Below are 27576 nucleotides of genomic sequence, written 5' to 3'. Positions count from 1 at the left end.
AGACCTTTTATTGTCCAAGGTTTAAAAAAACAGTTAAGCTAAAATATTACAAACAATTTCAAACTTTCTTAGTCGTAAATTTACCAGTACAAGTTTAAAATACTATAAAGCGATACAGGGTGATGGATAGTTAACTTTACTATTTGTTACAACACTAAAACACAATGTTTCCAAAATTGGCACCTGCTTATTTCTTCAGGTACAAAATCCTAAAACGTATAAAGGGTTAAGAATATAAAAAAATTAACAAATAAAAAACATGGTAGTGAACATGGAAGTGCCAAGCCATGCTGTCTGAGCAAGCCTGAGCCTGGAGCCTGAGCAAGCCGTGCTGTCTGAGCAAGTGGTCAGAGTGGTCTGTTGGACTTGAGAGTCTGTGTTAGAGATAGGCAGGTTCAAATCCTGTCTGTGACCCTTGCACTTTTTACCAGTACCATTGAGACAATGTACTGTATTGACTCTCCCTTATTCTATTTGATAAGAACCTTTCACATGCCAGTGGCCCATGAGGATGGACAGAATAAGGCATAAAAGCTTCTCCTAAAAAAAAACCAAAGTCGGAAAAGGTACTAATCAACCATATATTTCAGTAATATTTTCTTAATATTAGTAAAAAAAGAAATATAGCCCAAAATTGTTAAATGTAAACCATATTATCCCACATAATAGTTATATGATTACTTTTAAGCCCTTGATTTTAGTTTTAAATTTTATTTTAACTGACATATGATGCCTTTCTTTTGTATTGTAAACCCATTTTATGTTTATGTTTCATAATTGATAATGTCATAACCAAAAAACGCTTCGTATTAAAATTGTTTAGAAGTCTAAAAGTCTTTAATTATAAAATTATAAATTACCATCAAAAACCCAATCTAGAAAATGTGGCTTTTCTGTTGTCAACTTTATCTTGGACGTTTCCATCCAACTTTGTTGCTTGTTTAACCTTTGTATTAAGCTTTTACACCTGAAGAGGAAAGCAAATACCAGTTCTTGCAGCGAAGTGTTCAGTTTTGTAACACAAAATAATGTCAATAAATGTAGGGTAATCTTAGCAATTTAAATAGGAAAGCTTTCGAGTTCCAGTTTCGTAACACAATAATGACAATAAACACTGGGTAATCTTGTCAGTATTAAATCATGAAGCTTTTGAGTTTCATTCAGTTTTGTAACACAGTAATGAAAACAAATGTTGAGTTATCTTGTCGGTTTTATATAATAAAGCTTGAGTTCCAGTTTTATAACACAATAATGACAAAAAATGTTGGGTAATCTTGTCAGTTTTAAATCATGAAGCATTGCGTTTCAGTTTTGTAACACAATAATAACAACAAATGTTTGGTAATCCTGTCGGTTTTAAATCATGAAACTATGTGTTTCAGTTTTGTGATATTGAGTTTTAAAACAACAAATTAATATTCAATTCACTTAATGTCAAAAAATTTTCATTTAGGTTTATAAAATATAAAAGGATGTGTAAAATTTATTTAATTTACCACACTGTCTATATAACTCTTGAAATGTAAAAGGTTATGTATAATGGTTAATGCAGTAAATAATTCAAGTGACATGTGATTCTCTAAATTGACGAATTTATATTGTAATAACTCTTTTGTTACGAGTTGAGAAAATTGCAAACTATCAGCTGACGATGGACTTACCCCAATGATTGCGTTCAGCTCTGTCATGGTTACTTGCTTAGCTCGCTCCACAGCAGTCGCTACTTGCTGTTGGTGCTGCAATTAAAACAAACAGATATATTGAAGTCTATTGGGTCTCTTTCTTTAGTTTTAATTGTCATACAAAAAAAACTATCAAACCTTTTTTTATAAAATCTATCCCTGCGATTATCTTCTAAGTTAATTCCTCTCTTTTTACCCAGTTCTGTATAGCACACACATTCTTATTTTAGCATAATGAATATCCTTCCAAATTTTTTTACTACCACAAATCCACACATTTATTTCAAAGTTAAATCATAATTTTGAAAAAAAACCTCCCCCCTCGCCTAAATAATGGATACCTTTTAAACGCCTGAAAAATGTCATTCAATAATTGACAACATTCTTAAAGTAGCTTTACTTTACTAGATACACATTAGGATAAAGAGCGAGTTATTTTATAAATGTTTAATTATTTTGTAGTTTCTGACAACCAGTTCTAATTAATTTTTTTTGTTCAATAATAAATGGGATCAATCAGGTAAACGTATACTTTTCTTTGTGACTTGAATAAGACAGGTACTATATACCACTATGTTGTTACTTGTAATTCCAGACACTAAAGTGTTCTAGACACAAATAGTGATTGTCCAGTAACAGTAAATAAATATGTATCAAGCTACTATTTTTGCAATAATATATTACACTATAATGTTCACCTTATTAGTTGAAGAACTGCAAAAAACGAACCCGGCAGAGGATAACAAAAGCCATTATTGAGCCAGCAGTATCTTTTTCAAAACTTATGACAACTTAGCTATTCTTTTGACCCCAAAATCAATACGTTCCTTCCCTGCACCATGAGGAACTTAGGTACTAAATGCCAAGTTTCTAGGATCTTTCGATCAAGAGCTATCACACAGACGAACTGACAAACAACATCAGGTTCTCAATATATCTTTAAAAAGAGATTACTTAAAAAAAATTCACATGTGTCTTGATAATTTAAATTAATAAGGCCATAATTGACAGAAAGATTAACCCTTTCTTTCTCCTTCACTCTTCCAGCCTTTTAGAGAGCCCATAAAGCTGACCGTTTGAGTCCAAGCCCAGTGTTATGAGCCACAGTTATAATCGCGGTTCTCGCTAAATTGACTTGGTTTAACGGCCAGAGCTCTCCTAGGACGGCATCTGGCTTCAACGCAATCAAGTTTACTGTGGGCAGCTGCAGTAAAAACTGTAAATCTCTCTCAACAGAGACACACATCTCACATCGTATAAATAGCAAAGTCAAACACAAAATCAAATATCAACTCTATCTTGGAAAATGGACTGTTGTACAAAATGGCATTTTTCTGTTAACAATAAAAAAAACAGTACACTTAATAAATATCAAACCATTTAAAATTTGACTCTTTTTCAATTCAATACAAATACATAGCCAGAAATATTTAATGTAATAATTTAATATTGCTTTTTAAGAAGTTTAAGATCTGTGAGAAATTTCTCTTTGTAAATCAATATTATTCAATCTTTGCCCTTGTTTCAATTCTAGTTGATAGCTCTGTCCATCCTCGTCAAAAGCTCTGGTTAGTAAACTAACTTTATGGTGAAAATCAAACCCATCACACTTTATTTATTTTTAAATACAAAAGAAAGTCAAGCTTTTACTTTAACCTTTTCTTCTCCGTCCTCACAGGCCGTTGGCCAGAGCTAAGATCTTACAACACAGAAAGATTGGAATTCAGATGGACTGTATAAAATTGCTAAAGTCGCAAAGAGGCTTTAAATCTTCATTACAAACCCTTGCTTATGTTTTAGTTAGTGAATCTATTATCTCTTCTATAATATAATAAATGGCTAGAAATATGATACTACTATTACAGTCAATTACAATCTTAAATACTTGCCCATGGTAACCAAGTTTATAACTTTTAAACTGAAGTCTTTCAGTACTATAAGAAAAACACAATCCAATAAATTCTTCACTACCTTAAAAATTTTGAAAAATGAGCACTCACCTCTTGGGCTAGGAAGGGTAACACTTGAGCTATGATGGCGTTAAGTCGTTTTGCAATTTCAGTCTGTAACAAAATCGAAACAAAGGTATAAACAATAAAACTAATATATTTAAGACATGAATGTTTATGCAAAATTACAGGCTCAGAATAATAAAACAGAATATTACACAGACGTACATTCTGACATTAGAACATGAAGATTGGAATTTTAAAGGAACATCAAGGGACTAGAATCCACTACATTTTACAAAGCAAATTGTTGAGTTTTACAAATTTGGAAGTCGAACCAAAAAGGAAAAAATGACCCTTTGAACCCCAGATCTTAAAATAAAAGTACTACACTCTGTGTACCTACTTATAATTTTATTATTTTAACGATCACTGTTATTGTTATTGTAATTTGTCAAAATTCTGTAAGAGTATAAATTTTGTATTACATACTGAAAATGAAGTGTTATATGTTTACAGTTGCATTGTAACATACTACTATGAACCTATGTAATCAATAAATGTACCATACGTCTGTCCAACTGTATCCATATTGCTACAATCGGCTGTCACGGATTAAACAAACTACATACTAGCTAGTATAAATAGGCTGCTATAATAAAAGAAGACTGAAAAGGAGCAGGAACTGACTTTTCGAATAGAAACAGATTTAAAAGATGTGCGAAAGGAGAGTTGGCCACAGGGAAGTAGAGAAAACAACTGGAAGAACCTGGGGGCCAACAGAAGAAAGAAAACTCTTTAGAAATAGAATTATAGAAGAGTGTGCAAGAAGAAATAACAAATCATCACAACAACTATATTTTGCATGGTCAGATAGAGCCCATACATGTAATAAAAATAAAATAATACTATCCATTATATGGTCATATGAAATTGGAATTTTCTTTTTTATTGAACTTGATAATAATGGGAAATCTTGTTTTTTAAACTTTTTATCACATAAAAAACAAAGACAAGGCTTTTGTGTCAAAAAGTTTGTCATTAAAAATGTACCCACTTATTTTCTCAAAGCAGCTAATTTTAAGTTATTTTCCTGCAAAAGATGTTAAAAAGCTAATTAAAATAGCAATTTTGAAGCACATTTAGAAGTAAGTTTTGGTTTTGGGATAAGGATATTGCAGGAAAAAATATATACAATATAAAATAGTTTATTTTAATAACAGAACTTGCATTTTAAATTTTAATATACTCAATGCCGATGATAATGATACGTTGTGATGGTGCCACGCCACATGTGGCTGACACCTATTGTTGGCAAAACCGACATTTGGTGCGCTATTGACAATTTTAGATATTATTATCATATGAGGCTATAGTTTCATTTGGTCTAGTTCAGTCACAATTATCATGCATTTAATTTTAGTTTACGAATTTCTCTTTTCTTTTATTAAAAATGAGCAGCTTGAGTGTGTTAATCTGATTTGTTTGGAATTTACAGTTGAGCTCAGTACTCGACTGTTTCCAGATGGGGAATGTGGCCAACCGCCAAAAATGTAAAACTGTTAATCATTTCTTACTTTAGTTTCATTATATCAAGCAGAGAGCACTCAATTGGTGCCAACTCCTAGAACACCCATAACACTTGACGGGACGGTCGTGGAACAACTGATTTAATAACCTTGTTGTTCACACCAACTCATCTATTTTGGAGGCTACATAAATACACGCAATTCTGCAAAGTATTATACATTGTGATGGGGTAGTTCATATAGTAAAACAAGTTTTATCTCCCCAAACATTCACCCTTTTCAACCTCACCTACAAGGGATTCTAACTGTGGACTGTGCCTGCAATGATGGCATGAAGTGTTTACCCAGAGACTCTACCATATCATTCTATTACAACATGGAGATGTCCTGGTTATACAAACAGTTATTAAAATTGTTGAACAACTGGAATTTACTTTCCTATGTAAAAAAAAAACCATACACTAAGACCCACAAAAATCTTCGTATTTAAAAATATGTTTTTCATAGAAAAGACATGCATCATTCATAAAATACCTATTTAATTCAGTAACTTCCATCCACTTCTTACAATTTTACAAAAATCTATGCCACATTAGAATAGGATTTTCCATACTTAGAGCATTTTTTGGAGATTATAAAAACTGAGAGGTAAATAAAGCAATTCTTTCAAATGTTAGTATATAATATGTATATACTGTACTCAAAAAGAAAGAATGTGTCATTGTTTAGCTGATATTAAATTTATAGTAAACCACAACATAAATAGTAAACACTAAACATTAATAGTAAACAGTTAACACAATCAGCTAAAAATGTGTACTCTGTTTTCTTCTTTATTGACTTAGCAAACCGAAAAACATAAACATGTTTGTTTGAAATTGACATAGTGAAAAGAATTACCTTTTATCATTAACAACCACAAATATTTAACTCTACATCAATTGTAAATATTTAGACAGAAAATGTATAGTCATTACAACAAATACTTGGCATTGGGAATATGCTTTATTTTTTCTCTCTTTTGATCGCTCAAGATATAACTTTCAATATAAATAATTTGACATGCTTATTGTACTACCTCTTTTATTTGTTAGTACTCTATCCATCTCATTTAACCGTACATATTAATGTGAATTAAAGCTATAACCAAATTTCTTTTCAATATTTTCAATTTGTCTACGACATAAAACAAGCATTTATAAATTTATATGCAAATGAAGTAATCATAATCCATTTGACCAATGGTAAGGACCAATGATTAATGATTAATGTCTTGGAAAAATAGTAAAAGTAATAGTAAAGAAAGCATAAAATATGATTAAGTATTTTAAGTAAACTAATAGACTTAAGAATCAAAGGACTATGGATAGTTTATGACAATTACAGTAGTTTTCCCAGTTCTGTGATTAAACAACAGCAAACAACAATTAATTTTTAAAATTAAATTGTGTGACTCACCTGTTTGTGCATTTCCACATTTAACCCGTATGACATTTCATAATACTGAAACAAACAAAACACATAAACAATTGTGTAGAATGAGTCATTTAAATAACTATGGTCAATTTGGAAAATACCTCAAATAAATATATTGATAGGAAAATTTTATTTTATCGTCATACCAAGAACAAACATTTATTTTTATGCTATCTTCATTTTAAAAGATTCTAGGCTTAATATATGTGATTAATTAAAACTAGTTTAGAAATAACTTTGTTGGGAAATATAATAAAAAACTAAAAGTATAGTTTAGAAATCGCATGTTACAAAAATAAGCTTTCCGTGTACCAAACATCATTTAAACTGGCACTTGTTTATTACAGTAATATTGTGGTTCTACTACATTAAGATATAAAAAACAATATAAGAACCATGTCTAATCAAAGACCATGGGTTTTTTCCCCTAAGAACAAATAACACAGATAGGTTTTATATCCTTTTGTTGGTTGCAGAGATTAAAAATTGGGGTGGCATGAGAATTTTCTGCAGAAATAAAAATGGCTGTCAGTACGAGTTATTAGTATTACTATTTGACAACAGTATTAATGATTATTTACATCCACAAAAGTAGCTATTGCTTAAGCAATGTAGAGTTTATACATTTAATTAAAGCCAGCTTCATATAAAATTATTTATAAAATATGGATTAATCAATATAATAACAAGCATTTTAAAGTCAATTCTGTTAAAATTGAAAAATGTTTAATTTTTAATTGCTATAGCATTGAATGTTTCTTGTAACCCATTCTATTTCCTTACCAAATCTTAAATTGAAAGTTAAACAAATTTACAAAATGTAAGAATGTGTGTATTTGAGAAATTTGAAACATATTTAATTACTTAGATACTTAGCATTGCTTGACACTAACTATCCTTATCAACATGGATGCTCAGTGCAGCTGGCAAATCTATTTTTTAATTATATTCTATGTGGTTGCTAGGAAACCAGAGAGAATACATAATAGCCACTCAAGCTGACAACTGTACTTTTTGGGAACATTCTGATTCCAAGGATAAAAAGTCAATACTTTTATGAAAATGTATAATTTATTACAAGCATTATTTTTTTAGTAGAGTAACAAACTCACCATAACATAGTGCCTCTGCATCTCAGTCTTCTCACTTGCCAACTTCTCACACTCTAGCTTGAGCCTGAAACAGATATTTTATTATCAAAGCACAAGTCTGGTATCAACAATTCCTACAATGTTCCTACAAGGACAATGCAGGCATACTATACTAAATAAAGATTGCTCTAGCATTATTGACGTAATCTACAGAAATCATTTATTGACTATTACAACCGACTTTTAGAAAATTAAGAGCAAGTTAGCAGATTTTTCGCTACTCTGATTTAAACAGGGTATTCAGAGAAATATCCTCAAAAATTTGGACACAACTATTAAGGCATATAAAATATGTTCCTATTCATGATGGGTAGCCGCAAAAATATAATGAAATTACTGTGACGGTACAATGTCCTAAAATGCTTAATTTTCTATCTGTCCAATAAACAACTACTTACACTGTTAAATTTAACATTTAAATTTAGCATGTGTTATATACTTGGCAGTTTAATGTTACTAAAAGAATAAAAAATATATACTTTTACCAATTTCCAAATAGCAGACTATTTTTATTTACATCAAACTTTAAATAAAAATATATTTTTATTGTAAAATTTGTGTTATAATTCCAAAACTATGTGGTTTAAAATATTGAGTTGAAATGCCATCAGCAATGATTAAATACATTTTTTTACTATTTTGTAAAATCACCTTACAATTATATATATATATATATATTTATCAAATACAAGAAATATGCTTCAAATGTTTTAATTTGTAAGTGTAAATTATTTGTAATTCCTAAGTGTTTGTTGAAAAACAAAGGTCTAGACAGATTTGTCCATCGAAGGTCCAACAGAGGTGTACTCAACTTTTGCAGGCCCAGAAAGGATATTCTCGGCCAGGCCCCTTCATGTCCCCCTACCACCTCTGTAACAAGTGCTTTGTGGCAGCTGGGCCTGGTAAAATTGTCCAAAAATCCATCTGAGGTCTGAGTAAGGTCTGGGTCTGAGAACTGAGTCTGAGTATGGGCCTGTGCCCAATTAATGGGAACTATAATAGACACATATGAGTTAAGGGGGGGGGGGGTCATTTTCTCTTTCATCTATGAAAATAAAAACTAATATATTAGCAGCTGGTGTACAATAACTGAAAGCACCATCTAGTTATATGAAAGCTATACATAATGCAATACCAAACAATACTACTATAATACTGAATAAGTGTTTTGTATATACAGTAGATATACTCGTATTTCTAAAAAAAGATAATATGGTGCCTATGCTCTCATAAATTACTTTTATTTGTAAAATATTGTTTTTCTTTGATACTATTGAAATACTTGCATTATATTCCCATCTAAATCATATTATATCTGCCCAATCAACAAGACATCTTTCCTAAAGCAAAATGATAAGTATTTGGGTTCGTTTTATCTTATAAAGCATGTTTAATCTTAAAAATTCTATATATATATATATATTTAATCCAATTACTGAATTGTATTTTTATTTCATTTTTTAAATCAGTCAGTAATAAGAAATAATCTTAATTAGCATATTCAATATAATTCAACAAAACTAAACACACATAATGTAAAAATTTACCTATTAATTATATTCTGAAATAAGACAATAAATTTGCACTGCAATTAAATAGTATGCTACACAATTTGAATGCTTTTGAAAATTTAAACTAAATCTGTTATTTATTTTTATTAACACAATGTTTATAAAAAAATTGCAAATAAGAGTTGAGTAAAAGCGAGTTGGGAGTTTGATTGGTGTGTGGGCTACAAAGGGGGGATCTCCCACTGAACCCCCTGCACCCCCACTCACCTAACCCCCCCCCCCACCACAGAGAGGGAGATTTATATTGGCAGGAGTTTAGATCTGAGGCGTTATCTGTGTTGGATTCCAGTGCCCAGGGCTGCTAACTGAAGGGTGGTTTTCCCGCCATCTTCACACTTTTTACTCTCAGTATAAATTCATATTGCAAACAAAAAAGCACTCAATTCATTGTATACAAATAAGAACATTATCGATAGACCTTAGCTAAAATTTCATTATTTTAGATAAGCCAATACAGGCTATTGCTACAGAAATACAATTCTTGTTCTTGAAAACATTAGACTGGAATCAAGTTAAGTACATCACTGCCTGCATAATTTCTATCTCAATTACATTTTGTTACGAAACAACTGTTACCAAATCCATATGAATTAAATTGTAGATATTGCTTAAACCATTTCTGTTGTTTCTATTGCTGAACAACGTTGATAACATTTCCTTTCTTAGCATGTTCCTGAGATTTTATCAAACTTTTTTTCATACAAAATGTTATAGAGATTTGATCAAACTACATAAATAAATGTTTCGTAGTGAAATATTCCATTCAGAGTCAGATGCTTAATCATGAATGAACTAATTTCGTTTATGTATTAAAACATAGGTTTGAGAATGCATATTTAATGCAATAATTTACGTTTATTCATAGAATTTAAAAAACTATTTTTTTATAAATCTGCACAATGGATCTTATTAAACTATGTATTGTTTCTATAGTTTTACTTTAGAAATTATTTTTTAGTTTTATATTTTTATTTGCAACAATAAAAATTTTGATTTTTACACAAAAAATCATTTACCTATAGCCTACATACATTTTTCACCCCTGTAGTGTACTTACTGAACAAGAAAGAATGCATGACAGTGCTCACTTTACTTCAGTAACTGACAATCTACAGATGATTGACAGTTAACCACTTGAATGGTTATGTGCAAACAATAGAACCCACCTGTCAAACTGGACAACAGAACAAGTTGTACTCAGAGAATCAAGAATAATCTCTAGGTTTTCTCTCATGTGTGTTCAGCAAGTGTTCTGCAGTGACATGGTTTGTGCTTATTCTGACCACTATAAACTTAATTCTATGATTTGCGTATAGTTTTTTTGTGCTTTGTTATATTGTCACACATTTTTTTACTCCTATAGAAAATGATAGATTTTAGTCCTCGAAACTTAGTGTTCTAGTTTTGTAACAAATTGAATTCCTGCAACCCTGCTATCCTTTCAAATAATTAAGCATCAAGTAATACAGTTGAAACTAATTAATTTACCGGGTTGTTTATGTGTAAGAATTTTAATTCGAAACAAGAGTTATATTTTTGAAATCAAACAATCAGTTTGAAATTCAAGGCCCAGCCTCAGGTAGAATTATTTTGAATTTGTGTAATCAAATCTTCTAGAAATAATTATTACAAAATCTATCCCGAAATAGAAATGGCAAGTTCCTATTCCATGTATAAAATACAAATTAATATAAAACTGTTAATTTGTAATAAATTATATGTCATTATATGCCATAAATCTATAAGTAGGTTACATAAACTTAAACCAATTTTAATTACAATATGTGTCCAGCTTACAATATTTTAATAATTATTTCGATATTGAACTTTTTTTATTGAATATTCTTTATCTTTATTTATGGTTGCAGTGGTGTAAAGGGGGGGTGGTGGTAAGGGGAGTAACAATTTTAAAATACGCATAACATCAACCCAACTTGTTTGAAATACAGAAGTTAAATGTTTTACTTTTAATGAAGCCTATACAGTTTGTATAAATTTAGATATACTCAGTTTTATTCCAAACCCCCTCATGTGTTGTAGTGCTCTTCATACAGATTCACCAAAAGACCAGCCCAAGTTACACCACTGATTAGATATACAATTGTAAAAGATAAAAGTCTAAACTTCAGTAACCTATTATTTTGTTTTGGATTTACTGGAAGACATTCATATGTTTACATTTGTTTTGACAAAAATTTTATTGAGTATTGTCATATATAGGCAACTGGAGTATACAATAGGTAACAACTACAACACTGTAACCTCAAACTAATTGCCAAGTTAACAGTACAGTAAAGAGCTTCACCAGGAGGCGAACTGGGACTTATTCTGAAGCGAAGCAATAATAAATCAGTTCCATTAGGCCGGAAAAACCTCTGATGGCATCTGTGAATCAATAGCGTATAACCATTACCATTACCCGGCGCGGCGGGAGGAGAGGCTCTACTTGCCACTCAGCACGGCAACCTAATGGCTTTCCATCCGCCGGGGACAAAAACTCTCCGGCCCGAGAGAGCGTACAAAGTCGCAATAATTGTTAAAAAGGGTCGGATAAGGACGAAAAGCCAATTACACCTGGGCGACAACAGGTCGGTCGATACGATCCCGGTTTTCCCTCGGGAGGATCGGTCGGAATTTTTCCGCTTTTTCCCTCGCGTGTGGTTTCGGGACTGGACGTTCCCCCCGTCCGCTCCCCACCGCGGTCCCGGCGACCCCCGGCCTCCGCCGGAGCCGGAGTGGGATTATCGGCAGGGAAACGGATCACCCTCGGCCAAGAACTGGACACGTCGACTTCACTTGTTACCGTCCCAAAATATCCTTCTCTTTTAACAACATTCCGAGTTGTAAACCACTTATAACGAACTGTAACTTTGAAAAGATTTTCCAAAAATGATTTATCCACACGATTCAGACTAACCTAAAATCAACTTATGAATCGATGACAGCTCTTTTGTTTATATCATTTGATTTTTGATTTGATTGCATTTATTTCCACAATCATACAGAGTAATGAAAATAAATCAAATAATATCTTTCTAGGAAATTATCCCCACATGGGCATCAGCCTGTGTATGGGGAAAACGAGTTCATCAGTCTGCACTAAACTAATAACACTCAAAAATCTTACATTAAAATAAGGAAATGAATTATCATTATTAACAAAATTTTGAAAGATATGAATGAAAGAAATAAACAGAAATGAAAAAAGAAAAACCTCGAAAAGAAAAGAGATAAGACCAGAGCATGGAATACAGGATAACAGGATTATTTATATATAAAGTCTATGCGTCCGTTGTACTACATAGAATGAAAATTAATTTTATAACTCTTTTACATTTTTTAGTTCAAAAATAATTTACAGTTGCTGTATAATTTCTTTTATCATTATTTTCCTCTAGCACAATTTTATTAAAAGGTGTATTACTTTCCTTTTCGTCAACAATTATGACAAATTCAAAATTCCGAAACACATTTCAAAGAAACCTACGTTACCTAAAGAAATAAATATCAAAATAACATCTATTTGTGATCTAGTCAAATTGATTAAAAAGCAGGAAGGGCTACAACCCGACTCCTTCCCTCCCGGTTGCCCACAGACAAGACCTAAAACTTTACTGCACTGTGTCCCCAGGCTATTTGTAGTAAGTAGTAAAGTTGGGTAAACTTACGTGTGGTACTGAGCCTGTAGGAAATTGAACTCCTCTTTGATGCGCTCGCAAGTCTCCGCGATGGTGAACTTCAGCTGACCGGGCTGCGGCGGAGCGCCCTGTGAACAAACATTGTGGTCAGTATCTTCTCTTCCACCAACTAACATTAGTTGTTAAGTCTAACATGCAATACAACTTATAGAATAGGTTCTGAAATTACTCGTTCAAATTTCACCAGTATACCAACTCCCGTAACTCCACCTCAAAATATAAAGATATATTTCATATTAATTTATTTTTCTATATTTTTTACACAAAAACATATACCTATAAGAAATATCTATAATGTAATGAAGGGAGACTTGCAAAACGTTTTGAGTGATAACGTTGCAATTTGGCATATGTAAAATTGGAAGGTAAAGTCCTGCAAATTAAAAAATATATATTTTTTAATTTCTGCAAATTAAAAATTAATATTTTTATTATTTTTAAAATGGGGCCGTTCGGTAATACCCACCATACAAAAATATCAAGTAACCTTTAATACACTTTTTTTAGATATCACCGATTAGAACTAATGTCCTTTTTATTACATGCCCCGGTTTTATGTCTAATTGTTGTGTATAATCTTATCGTATAGCAATTAAAGATAAGATGCCTTTATACACATTACATTTAAAAATAAAAGCGTTACAAACATTTAACAGCTCTTACTATGGTACGACAGTTAGTTTTTATGTTCAACTGAACTAACTATATGTTGTTTATTCAATCTATAAATCCAAATTTGTACCAATTTAAGGTTTATATTTATTAGTTTTGTACTTTCAAACCCAATTTGTGTGCGAATTTATTAATTAATACGTGTATTCATAGAAAGAGTTTATATACTCTGACCTAATTTTATCGTTTACCATATCCATAAAATATCCAAAAAATTCTGGATATGTATTTTGGACGAATCAGTGATTTGTAAATGATTATGTATGTCGTGAGTTAGTAACCCCTGATCTTTTTTACGTTGTGATAAGCAAATTAAAACAAAAAGCATGAGAAACCATAAAAAACTAGTTTTGAAACCAAATGACTTTTTTTGCTTAAAACACATTTGCTAACCATAGAGTTGAGGGATATGTAAATATAAGAAGTAATATGTGAAATGGCTATAAATATAACCTGTGGGTACTAACAAATGAAATAAAAGTAGCTTAGAACAGAGGTTCAACGAAAATGCGCTTTCTAAAAAAAGAAAACTTTCACAATTAAATAATTGTTCTCCCTAATGGTTGATTGCTCTTAATGCTGGGTCTAATGCTATTTCGTCTTCCACCAGAACTGTACTTAATCGTTTTATAGCAGGAGGTTAAAGTAGTGCTATAGATGTTAGGTTACATTAATTGCTTCTTATTAAGGACTTGACAGGACCTTCTTAAGATCGTCTAGTTTTCCGTCCTTATGTGCGATAAATCTAATAGAAAGGTACAGTAGGCTACTTGATACATAGATTCCTCTTAGTCTGGAAAAACACTATTTATTTTGCAGTCAAAACTTTAAACGGGCAGTTCGTCTTTCTTTCTTTCTTTCTTTTTCTTCTTTCTTTCTTTCTTTCTTTCTTTCTTTCTTTCTATCTGTCTGTCTGTCCGTGTATTTGATAATAATTTCGTTGTACTGTCAGATTGTTCAATACTCCGTTGAACTAAATTTCATTTAAAATGTTATTTGTTCGGATCATAAACCGTTAAATAACATATATCATCTCCTGAAATGGAAGTGACCAAATAAATAACCAACCAAAAATGTGTATGCAGCAACGTAAGTGTTCGAAACATGTATAGGTAGGCTACATTGGAAGTGAAAAAACCCAATAAGAGATATTCCCAGAATTAACAATTAAGAAATGTATAGGCTATGCATTTTGATCAACTAAACAAAGTTCATTAGGTAAATTTTAACAAGAATATTTACAAATAAGAAATTACAGATCTGTAAATAAACTATAATTACTTTCATTCTTATTATGGTTATAGAGGAGTTATTTTAATACTTAGAAGAAATAAAAGCATACAAACTAAAGTTAATATAGAACTAAAAAACTAAAAATTGGTCTACATTGGTGGTTTATATTATTTATGTAATGTGTTTGTAGATTTAATTTCCTATGCTCAATAGAAACAGAACACTTTTGAACGTCAAAATTATACCTGTAGTAGAAACTAATTCCAGTTAATCCTGAGTTAAAGATCCTGAGTTAATTAACAGCTGAGTTAAAGATTGATTCATTTTTTGAATATGTTTGTGCTTTCAACTTGTGGTTTTGTGTTCATGTAAGGTAATCGGCCTTGTTTTGGACAGCCATCACCAGCGCCTAAACCGCATATTTTGTCTTTATACGTCTCCTTCTCCGTAGGGAACAGAGGAAACGGGCCGTGGTGAGGACAAATATAAACGCTAAAAAAAATCGATCTCTTTTTTGAGGTTAATTTATAAAAACAAAGGATCTCAATGGGAATTTTCTGCTGGAGTTTATTCTTATCGAAACAAAACGTCATGCTTTTACGACGCAATTCTTATAGTTCCTACACTTTTAATGTTTCCATATTGTTCTTATATGACAAAGGGGTTCGCAACGGAAAACTTGTAAACGGCGTCATAAAAGAGTAGTGAAAAAAACGGTCGAGTGGTGATCAAATCGTAAACTTTCGGTTTCCGAGAAGTGGGGCAGCAGCCCAAAGACGTATAAACCGCCGACATTAATTTCAGTCGCAAATTCGAAAAGGATGACAAAAACTCGACTTGTAAGACCGCCGAGGGTCTGGAGCGAGGATTTGAATAGGCAATTTGACGAGGGTCTTATTATGATACGATGGGACTATTACTGAGGGTGTGAACTGGGGAGGGAGGGGTCTGGCCGCGCGTACGACACTGCCCTACTACACCGCGCTACGCAATTTCATAAACCCCTCAACCCTGCTTGCCTTGGCTAAACAGCCAATCATTTGGCCGTCATACTAACTAAACACACATTCGTTCCGTTCAACTAATTATTTTACACACTGCAAGAAATGAGAGTTGAATGTTAAATAATATTCATTCATTGCGGTTTTATTAAATACAATTTAGTACAGCCACAAATTAATACACTATCGATGATTAATTAACATAGTCATTTGCCATTCCTAATAGTAAAATACATGGCAAAATTTGACAAGAATATGATCATATTTTATAATCTAATAATAAACATAACTCTACAAACTAAGAACAAATCGGATATACACAGTTCATTTCATCGTCTTGAAAAATGTTGGTCTACTTTCATATCAGAATGGTTGATGAATGCAGGTAGTTTTTAATAGATCTCGAGGTTGCGTTTGGAAAATATTTTTTTTAGTTAAATTCACAGCACTTTAATATAACTTCACATTCTCTAAACACAGAAAAGGAGAGAGAAAACGTTTTTCGAATACTCCAATTGAATTGAAATTACAAGCATTTCCGTCAGGAAATTTAAGCATTTTGTAAACAGACCCCAAAAATGCTGAAGATCAAAATGTGTGACTTTTACAGCATGCACACGAATTGTAGCTTCAGGTAGTGACATGTTTTTTATTCATCAAAACTAAATTCGTTAAGAAATAATATTTAAAACTAAAAACATGTAATTATTTAATTATACAGATGTAAATATACAATTAATGTCATTAAGTCATACACGAACAAACAAATCCTGTAACGTCATACATAGTTAAGAATTAAGAACAACAAAAACATCTCGAAACCAAAAATCGATTGCACCATTCGATAAAAGTAATAGCAACAATCGAAATCCTCATCTGAAACCGCAATTAAAATACAGAAAATGAGGCAAGTAGAAGAACAAGCGGTGCTGATCAAACCTTAGATTAGGTTAGGTTATGTATGGCGCGTAGTGTAGTGTAGGTAGTACAGTTCTGTTGCTCAGCTAGACAGATGACACTCCCCCCACCCTCCCCCTTCCCGTTTACTAACCCAACTCCTAGGGTTATGATCGACCGCCAGCCACCGACACCTCACCACGCTCTCTCTCTCCATCTCTCTCTCATCTGATATCTCCTTCTCTCTCACTCCGCTACTAATATTTGTTTCAGAGACACCGCTCCTACTGTCTCTGACAGACAGCTCTAATCCCACAACGTGGACTTTTATCATGTCGGTGGGGGGAAGGGGGGGCTGCTGGTAAAAAGTGGGATGGACAGGGACAGCTCCATGACTTAATTCCGAGATATTGTGCACGCTTAGGCGGTTTTTAAACTACTTCGTGTAATATTTAATACAAGATTAGATTCTTTATTTAAAATTCTAAAGACCCGTAAATTTAATTGTTTCAATCTAACCAATTTCTAACTATCACTATGTAAAAATAAAATAATCTAACTTTAAGTTGTTAAAAAAATGTAGTTATGATTGTAAGTAAAACACCCATATACCCATAATACTAGCAGTTACCCGCGGCTTCGCACGCAGTTTCGTAAGCTTTGCACGTGTATGAGCAATTCTGGTTGGAGTGAATTTTATTTTCGATGCCCTTGTTGAGTTTGTCTTGTTGCCACGATCAGGAAAATATGTCAAGTAGTATATATGACCATTTGAATTTACTACTGTCTTAGTATTTTTTTTTTTTTTTTTTTTTTTTTTTTTTTTTTTTTTTTTCATAATTGATTTTGCCTTGTTTCGTGATCAGGAAAATATAAATATACATACACATATCTTAAAAGCATACCTCTGTCCAAAGAAAACCAAGAGGGGTTTTATAACAGTCTTTAAATTTATAGTCAAACATAGATAGTAACTTTATTTATTATATCTAATACTGCTAAAATTGTCTATAACTTTTAATTTTATTATCTGTGTATTTTATTGCTCAGTTCTCAATAGCGGTTGCAGTGAAGGTTGAAATAAGCAGAGGATATTAATCAAGTTTATTCTATGCTTTTACACAACAAATTGAAACTAGTGGTTAAATTAATTAAACATGATTGTGCTGTCCTAAAATAAAGTTTACACAGGACAGCTGTAACAGGTTCTTTCAATTAATATTTTTCAACTTTAAGAGACAAAGATTAAATTTTTGCTACTGTAGAGACCAGTGGAGCGTAGCCTGAAGGGATTTTCGAAATAAAAATAGAGGTCTATATTAATACCAGGCACCGTAGTAATGATCATATAACATTTCAGTACAATCGGTTGAATAGTTTAAGTGTAAAAGCTAAACGAAAAAACAGATCACTATCGCATTTACAATATAAATAGAATGATCATTTTTTGGACTTTTTAATATTAAAATTCAAAAACACAAAATGGGGACAACAAATCATACACACAGTTCATGTCTGGTGGAATGAATGTAGTAGGTAGGTCCAGTTTTCATGGTGATCGATGTTGCGTGATCAGGAATTCTTTTTAAAAATATTTTTTTTTTAAGTCATAAATGAATAAGAAGCATGGCTCCAGAAGTTATAACTAATGTACATGCTGTTCACAAGTTATATCTTATATTCAGCTGTTTCTATGTGGTTATGATTACAAATGCCTGTAACTTACTTGGAGTGAATGATAAGAGCTTAGAATTCAAGTTATTCACAAACATGCAGATTTTAGTTCGTTGAGTTAGGTTTCATAGCAGTGTATAAACTTCCGGCAATACAACGCAAGAAATGAGCATGTCAAATAAATATTGTCACCTACTTCTAACACTGACTTTCCACTGCATTACTTTTTCTTTTTCCTCTATGAATAAGCTATAAAAATGTTGCGTGTCAAAATCTCATATGATTGTACACAACTTCTTGTCTGGCTGTCGTTTTTAGAGAAAATAGTCTACCAATTTATTTCGAAGTGTTGGAATGTAAATATAGCGTAAAAATAATAAATTCAGTTTATTGAATTATTCATTATTCACGGCTGACAATGACCGACATTCTATTTATGACTTTTTATGTTAACTTCTAGAAGTAACACCGCCAGATATCCGGGCCCGATTACGTTGTTTTTCAAGTACATATTATCCGATTGTGATAAAACTCATGTTTGCAAAGAGGAAAAATCCAACATCTAATAGAGTTTTAGGGCTTTAAATACAATATATGTTAACATTCATTAGATGTTTTATAATTAATTCCATTAGAATTTTTTTCTAAACGAGTGCGTTTGTACGTTTTTGTAAATGTATAGGCTATATGTATTTTTAAGTAAGTCATATAAACTATATTTTTCTGAAATTACCACTAGGTATTTGAAAAACATGTAAGTATTAGAATTGCTTTCTTGTGCGCCTAAAGTCAATTATGAAACAAAATCCGACGATGGTGAAATTTTATTTTTTTAAATCTTTTCATTGACTTTTTTATTCGTCATAAACTTATGATAACAAAAAAATTGTATGTATAAAATATTTTTCTGTGTTCCTTTAAAACGTAATTATATATAGTAATTACATTAATTGAGTGAAGTTTGGAACCATGGTTAAAATTGTAATACGCTTTATAAAAATACCTAAACATCCTGCCACTACGGAGAATTTACGTTGCCATCAATAGGGTTAACTTATGATACCCGGCGATAGCGCTTTACAAATAAAAAAGTAGAAGTAATAAAACTGTTTTCACTACCAAAACCGTCATTATAGTCAATATGGAGTGCTGGAAAGAATGTAAGCGGAATGGAACAAAATTCAAATATTGAAACTAATATACTTTATTGATCATTAACTCGCTTTTATACTGAATATTGGTCGCGTGTCAACTACATTCAATTATGGCAATTCATTGTACTTATATTTCATACACATTTGAAAAAATAATTTTATGAAGGCTGTAAACAGCCCAATATGCGATATGGGACAGATCAGGTACAAGTTCGGTATCGGTTACCCCAGAGACCTGCTCGTCGAGAAACTGGAGCGCCTGGATGTACATGGGCTCCGCGAACTCCCGACTCCCGCCTCTCTCCGCCCGACGAGCCTGGTAGCGACGGTAAGTGCGGGTCAGCTGGTCCATCTTCTGGCACACCCTCCACTCTGTGATCGCGGGGTCGTGTTCTTTCAGGCGGCCGGCGATACAGTTCAGCGCCTGCCATCGCTTCTCCACGTTCTGCTCAGAGGAGGTGGAGCGGACATTTATCGTCAGTTTGATTAAATAGAGTGAAAAAACTAAATAAAAAGTAAAAAAAATAATAAATAAAAAAGTGGAATAACAAAATATACAAGTGAAACAAAAAAACAAAAAAGTGTAACAACCAAAAAATTATTAAATTTCCCAAGATATAAGCTTACTGAACAAAAGGTTTCTCCGAAATAACTATTTTTAAAATATTTGTACTTATTTGAGCTCAAATCTACAATGTTTCATTGTAATAGCCTTTTTTGAAAAATTATATTTATTAATTAGAAAGTATGGCTAACACACAGTCTTAACAGCAACTTTAATAGCATGATGCACATAAAATTAAATAATTATTTTTTAATTAACACATTACTGTAAAAGAAACTGATACAAGCAATGCAGTTTTAAGTAATTATAATTTATTATAAAACTAATTATTCTAAAGAAAAATAAAATTTTTGGATTTATTCATTTCTAATCGTATTGTTTGCTCTATGCTCTAATCAATGACAAGGGATCATAATCTAAAACCCATTTTTAGGTACACCCCTTTGTCAAAGAAAACACGATAAATGCCATCTATCTCCACCTACCCTGATATCGGGGCAAGTTCGACGCCAAAGACACTCTTGCCGTTCCCAGAGGTGGATGAGCAACGGCACTAGAGAAGTTCGGAACCTGTAATACCGGGAAGACATGTTCGATACAAATACCGCGACAAAACCCAAAACACTGCCGCATCAGCCGTACTCTTAGACACGGTTAAGTCCGGTCAACTACACAGTCAACTCTGATATGAACAAGTTCGGACCGTAACCGATTTGGAAATGAAATTATATTTTTAAACCCACGTGACTTACTCTTAAACCCAGGTGGACTTCCTGTCCCACGCGAAATCCGGGGCCACTTCCGGCGAGATAGCAGTTCTGCGAACGAGAATTTCCTAGAACTCTTCCTGAAGATCTAAGTTGGTAGAATCATATCGCAGGTTTGGCGTCTATTACTGTCCCAACGTCTCTTTTGGACTTCGACCACTCAACGACTTTGTACAAATTTAAGACCTCCACTAGAAATATGAGAAACTTTTCTCCTTCTGCACACGAAAATCTCTTATGGTCCAAATCTACATTAAAGATTACTGTGAAAAATATCGCCGTATAAAACTATTGACATATTTATAAATAAATCAAATTAAAATAATAGCGTAATACATGGCTTCCATACAAATAAGATTAAAAAGATAACGGCATTGAAATATAACACATTTTACATATAAAATATATTACAACAATAATTGTGTTATCTAAAAATACAATTTATATTACAACTCCATTACTTCCTGAATCGTCCTGTCGCTGGCTTGTGTACCTTCACTGTCTCTACATCTCTGAAAAGACGCTGGTAATTTTTTTCTTTACAATGAAAATTAATATCATGCACATATTGTGCTGTAGTAAAATGTTGAACTAATTAACAATTGTATTATTATAAACACTAAACAAAAATAATACACTAACATAAACTATAAAATAATGTTCAGTAAGTTTATCGGACTACAGACCAGTCCGGCGTTCAATAGATTCTGACTACATAAAGTTTTGATCATACCCGTAAATTAATTTTATGGACATGCTAAGAAAAGTGTTGTCTTATTTCAGTAATTAATTTTTCAATAGCATAATAAACAATTCTTGTTAGTATTTTTTAAGTACAACAAACAATAAAGATTGAATATAATAATACACGTGTGAATACATGTTCCATAAAAACAATGCGTAAATGGAGATTTAACTACCCCTATTAATATTGTATTCCTTTGTGAAGTTTTCCAAAGTTGTAACTTTTCCTAACACGAAAAGGTGTGAGAAATGTCAACATGTTACACTCTTTACGTTGTGTACAAAATTCAGGTTTCTTCAATTTTAAAAGCTTTGAAAGCTCTCGGGTCGAGTGAATCCAATTTTTATTCCAGTTTGGAAAACCCCCTCCCTTCACCCTCAATGAAAGTGTATACTTGAGAGAATATGTACTCATTACATAATATACTATTAAAAGTTCAATCGCCAGCCGCTTGTCCCTCGGGAGCGTTTTTAGAGATAAATATATAACTTGTCTCTCATACCAAAGTAAATTCTTGGAACGACCTTTTCCGTAAAAGCGCACTACTTACTATTTACAATAATTTTTAAAACAGTAAAAGGAAAATAATTATTTACAAATTTACATTTAAAAGTGGTATGAAGGGCTTTGAAAAGATTTGAGTTTGTTACATGCGATATAAAAAGAATATTTCATAAAGGCATTATTGCTATGGACTAAACTAAAAAAAGATAGGTTACACACACACGTAATATGTAATAATAATAATAACAACACTGAAGTTGTAAATATATTCTATACGAGGTTTTGACCTACAAAGATAATAAAAGCTATAAAACTAAGGATCATAGCACCATTATCATTTGAATACTAAAAATATAACTGTTTTTAATAATACTTACAAAATATAACCTATGTGGGAACATAATTTAACTTGAAAAGGTGTTATAACGAGTGCATCGCCGTGGGAAACCAATGCGTCACCCAGTTTACATCAAACATTTAATACACACCATACTAATAAAACCCTGGCAGTAAAAAGGGTTAAAACAAATATACTACATGTTTTAAAGCGTTGTCAAATGAATTTAGAAAATGTAAAATTTAAATCAGTAGTATACCATTATCAACGATATGTTTTATTAAATTGCTATCAAACATTGATACGATCTTTTTGTTATTTTGTTATCTTAGTGTGATTGTTTCCATCAAATGCAATATTCTTTCTCTCAGATTTCTGTGTTTGTTTAAGAAATTAGATACAATACTTCCTTGGCTCGTACTTTAAGCGACACAGCAATTTATTTCCATAATTTTAATATATGAAATAGGTCATAAAATTTGTGTATTTGTTCAAAACATTCAAATTTTGAAAAGAGACATCTGAAATTTCTGGGAACTATTTATATGCTATTGTGAGGAAAATATAAATTTTAGATAGCTACTTTGTATAATGTTGTTTTAGAAAACATAACCTTTATATGCTTATATGGAACCATAACAAAACTATAAAAAAAGGCGTTAGGTCCAGAAATTACTTATATCTGGTGTAAGAGTTTGGTAATGCAAGTGATAAAATTGTGCCTGAATATATATATATATTATATATTGCATGTGTTTTTACTCAGAATGAAATACATTCCATACTACATATTTAGAAAAGTATAACCAATAATTATTTTAATTATTCAAAATAAATTACGAAAAACTGTCATACGGAACAGTATAACATGTTTTTAAAAGTTTGTACTATTGCAAAACTGATCAGTTTTATATAGTTTTAGAAAAAGAAGAACAATGTCCAAATATAAGGAACAATACCAAATGTACAAGAGAACAACAGAACAACTCTCAACTCACTTACTCTTACAACAGAACAATTCACTTTTAGGGTCGAAATCAACTTCTTAGTCACCATGAGAGAACAACTTTAACTATCTTCCCCTATCAAATTATATGTACATCAAATCGATAAATTTACGGATTATAATATAAGACGTTACTTGCGTGAAATGTTTGTTAGATATAAAATATGTTGAATAACACTACACAAGTGAGTTTGTAAAAATTAGAATAATTCGTTTCACATATAATTGAACGATTTTATTTATAATAAATTAAATCATTTTAATGTAAATATAAGAACTATTAATGAATTCTTACATGAATTAATTAATAACTAATTAATTTTAAATCAACACATTTTACACGTTTTTCCCTTAATATTTAAAATTAACAGCTGTAATTGAGAAGAAAATGCGTTCTTGCATTATTTTATTCTGATGAGCTATCCGCTTTTGTTGCCTCAACTAAAGGGAATAATTGTTATTGCATAATTAATCGTAGCGCTTGGAAATAATTCAATAACTTGTGCAGAATTGAATGGAATCGTTCGGTTCGAATGATATGTTCAGTCGTTGGTGGAGCGAAAATCCCATATAAAACGAATGGTTTTTGTACAGAGTGTCCTGTAACTCTCAGGAAGAGCTACCGTTTATTCAGTTTTTTTAGCTATTCGCTGAGAACTTCAATGTGGGCCATGTCTTGACACAGTAAATTTGCTCTAAATCAGTTATTTATTATTTGATTTAAATAATTTTAGTGTCATTAGATTTTGATAATATAATCTAAAAACTGTGATGTAGCTCTAGAGAAAAAAACGCTGATTTTTAAGATATTCAAAGTTAGTTTTATGGTGAAATGGGCACCATTTCGAAAATACTTAAGATAATTTCATGATAACTTTTCGGTAATTAGCCTTGTTATCATAAAAAATTTGAAACAAATTTGGTATAAATATATTTATTAGTTTTCAAGATATTAATTTTTTTTTTTTACAAAAAAACACAAACGGCCAGACAGATGGGAAACTAAGCATCAAAGACTAACCAACGTTCATAATATGGTGAAATATGTTTATCTTGACCTGTGCAATTACTTGGTATATCTTTGTCCAGAAAGTTATGAGACACTCTATACAAAGAATAATTATTATATCGACAACTTCAAAAACATAAGTACTTAGAGTTTACAAAATGTATTCAAATATCGCTCCAGTAGTAGGCTACTGGGCTATATAGGTATATAGGTCCAGTAGCACAACTACAAGGTCCTATACTCGTATAACTAATCCCCTCTTTACCACCTCTCGACCACTAATATTATTTTGTCGTAGTTGACAAACACAATACCGAAACTAAGGCGGCGAAGATTATAACTACTCGTTGAGAACCTGTATGGAAGTAGCGAATGTAATGCAAATTCAGCACAGAACACATTGTGATTGCATATTTTATCGACTTTATCCGATTCTACTTCCCGTGAACAGCTGTTTCAAACAAATAAGGGCCAGTGTGTCACATATGGTCTGCTACACAGACGCGGCCGGCGCGACTGTTATGTATACACCTAATTAAAATGGACAATATTTAAAACGACCCTAACCTACTTCTTTTAAGTTTCTTATTGACAATGGAAGGTTTGAAAGGATAACAGATTTTCGGACATTTGCCATCGTTATAGATTATAAAAGGTACAACACAACGTTTCGAGGACTGGAATCTATCCTCTTCGTCAGGTGGGGGAGGTATTAAATACATACCAAAACAACGAATAGAAAGAAGTAAAGAAGGGGATGAAAAGCGTTCAAACACCCAATCCTAGAAACATTGTGTTATACCTTTTATAACCAATAACGATGGCAAATGTCCGAAATCCTGTTATCCTTTCGAACCTAAAGACGTTATCTCCATTATTAAATCCTACACAGCAGTCCCTGGCTAGAAAAAAATATTCGTTTCATGAAAAACGTTAAGATTATACACACAATATTATTGTTTGCAGATGTATTTTTCTTCTTTAAGAAAACTGACTCTCTTTAAATCGTAATAATCAATTTGTACATGTAGCCTACCCAGCGGACACTTAATATAAAAATAACAATGTATTCCCTGTCTTAGTATAATGTAATATTGTTTGAATATTTGCACCACTTTATTTATCCATTGTTCAAACTAATCTATTTGCCATCTAATCAGTTGTAAAATCTTGTTCACATTGTTGTACTTATCTCCATCCTAATAACAATATAAATATGGAGGTGTCATTGTTTGTTTTGCTGTCACACATAACCTATTCAACCGATTGTACTAAAATTTGACATAGACATTATAATAGTTCCTGGTGTGAATAAAGGCCTATTATTATTTAGAAATCCCTTCGAACTTTACCCCACTGGTATTTTAAGTTGCAAAAATCTTATCTTAGTCTGTAAAGATGTGAAATATTAATGAAAAGAGCTTTGTAAAATGTAATCAACTGTTCTGTCTAAACATCGTGCATTATTTTTAATTTGTTTATATTTATAATAAGTACATTGTCCAATGAATAACCAATGCATTTTTCGCCATTTTAAATTCAGCGATGATCTACCTTAGAAAATATCCAACAACATAGGATTGTCAGAATTTGACTCATAAAACTCTCTTTAAAGCAGTCGGCAAGAACTATGCTAGATGAAAGTTAACTGGACTGTGCATTGAAATAATGTACCAATTTCAGCTCTTTAATGTTCTAAAAATATTCACAGTAATTTTCAGTTTACAAAGAAAAAACGCGTAATGTCATTGTTGTTGTACTTTTAACTGTACATTTTTATCAAACATTACAAAATGTTAATAAAAACAATACTTTTCCAAATGGTTTATTTTTTGGACGAGGCCTTTCGAAAAACAAATAATTTGTGGAGTCGCCTGATGATGAACCTTTGGTTTCGAAAGCCCTAGTCCAAAGAATAAACCATTGTAAAAGTATTGTTTTTATTAACATTTATTAATATTCAAAAAAAATTCCAATTACTCCAAGAGTCTTCGACAAAAAATAAGTGTTAGATCTAGAAGACAATGTTACTATATCTATACCATATCAATATCATCTATGGAAAAACTAACAAGATCGGAGTAAATTACAATGGCAATAATAAACACTTTTAAGATATTTTTTTTATCGTAGGAAGAAGCCAAACTCAACATTGGCGTCGGAAATATAATTCACTGGAACCTGCAGTACCCATACTAACCCAACACCCACGAAAGTGTGTGGGAAGCCATATTTACTTGCAAACAAAAAATTAAGTTTCACAGTGGTATTACCTGAAATAATGAAATTAACTATGATGATATAACGTAATGTGACAGTTATATAAATAAATTGAATATAATGAATATAATGAATATAATGAAGTTTATTCCACAGTATTTCAAATTTACATGACATGGCAATAATGGAATAATACTAACCACTGTTACCAGTAATTGTGGCTAGTTAACAAATTTCAATACATAATAAATATAACATATTTGAGTTCAGTTCAGTATACTGTACAATTAAGGTTTGACGTGCAGCTTTGCAGTGTTTGTGGCGTGTCTTGATGTGGGGGAGGCGAACAGTAGATACTATAAGATAAGATTAGACAGTTAGAATTTTTTACAATGAACCTAGACTTAGCTTGTCTTCAATGGATACACCGTTTAAACTACGATTACAAAGTCATTTGATTTTATATATAAAAGTACACAGTTTAATATTCATTACAAATACAAAGGCAAACAGATACAATACTTCAATAATACTATAATACTTAACTAATCATACATATAATTTTAATAAATATTTTCCTGTAAACAAGTAAGTTCTTTTTTATCTAAAAGCCATATTTTCAGTTTTTTACAAAAAAGGTTTATATTTTCTATTTCTTTAATTTCAGTAGGCAACTTGTTAAAATACTTCGGTCCCAGATATAAGAATGATTGTTTTATTATAAACTTGTTTACTT

The 27576-nt window shown here is 31.6% G+C and overlaps 1 protein-coding gene across 1 annotated transcript in view; it reads right to left on the bottom strand.

Annotated features, from left to right (window-relative positions):
* The window catches only part of LOC124366010 (protein groucho-like), a 133673-nt gene that overhangs the window by 47912 nt on the left and 58185 nt on the right, over positions 1–27576 (bottom strand). The window contains 5 exon segments of the mRNA XM_046822201.1: positions 1662–1736; positions 3683–3745; positions 6619–6663; positions 7749–7812; positions 13027–13124. Coding sequence (XP_046678157.1) covers positions 1662–1736; positions 3683–3745; positions 6619–6663; positions 7749–7812; positions 13027–13124 — 345 coding nt within the window.

This window comes from Homalodisca vitripennis, chromosome 7 (genome assembly GCF_021130785.1).
Source record: "Homalodisca vitripennis isolate AUS2020 chromosome 7, UT_GWSS_2.1, whole genome shotgun sequence".
NCBI classification, from domain to species: Eukaryota; Metazoa; Arthropoda; class Insecta; order Hemiptera; family Cicadellidae; genus Homalodisca; species Homalodisca vitripennis.
The sequence above is the reverse complement of the archived record's forward strand: the minus strand, read 5'-3'. Positions and strand labels throughout refer to the sequence as shown.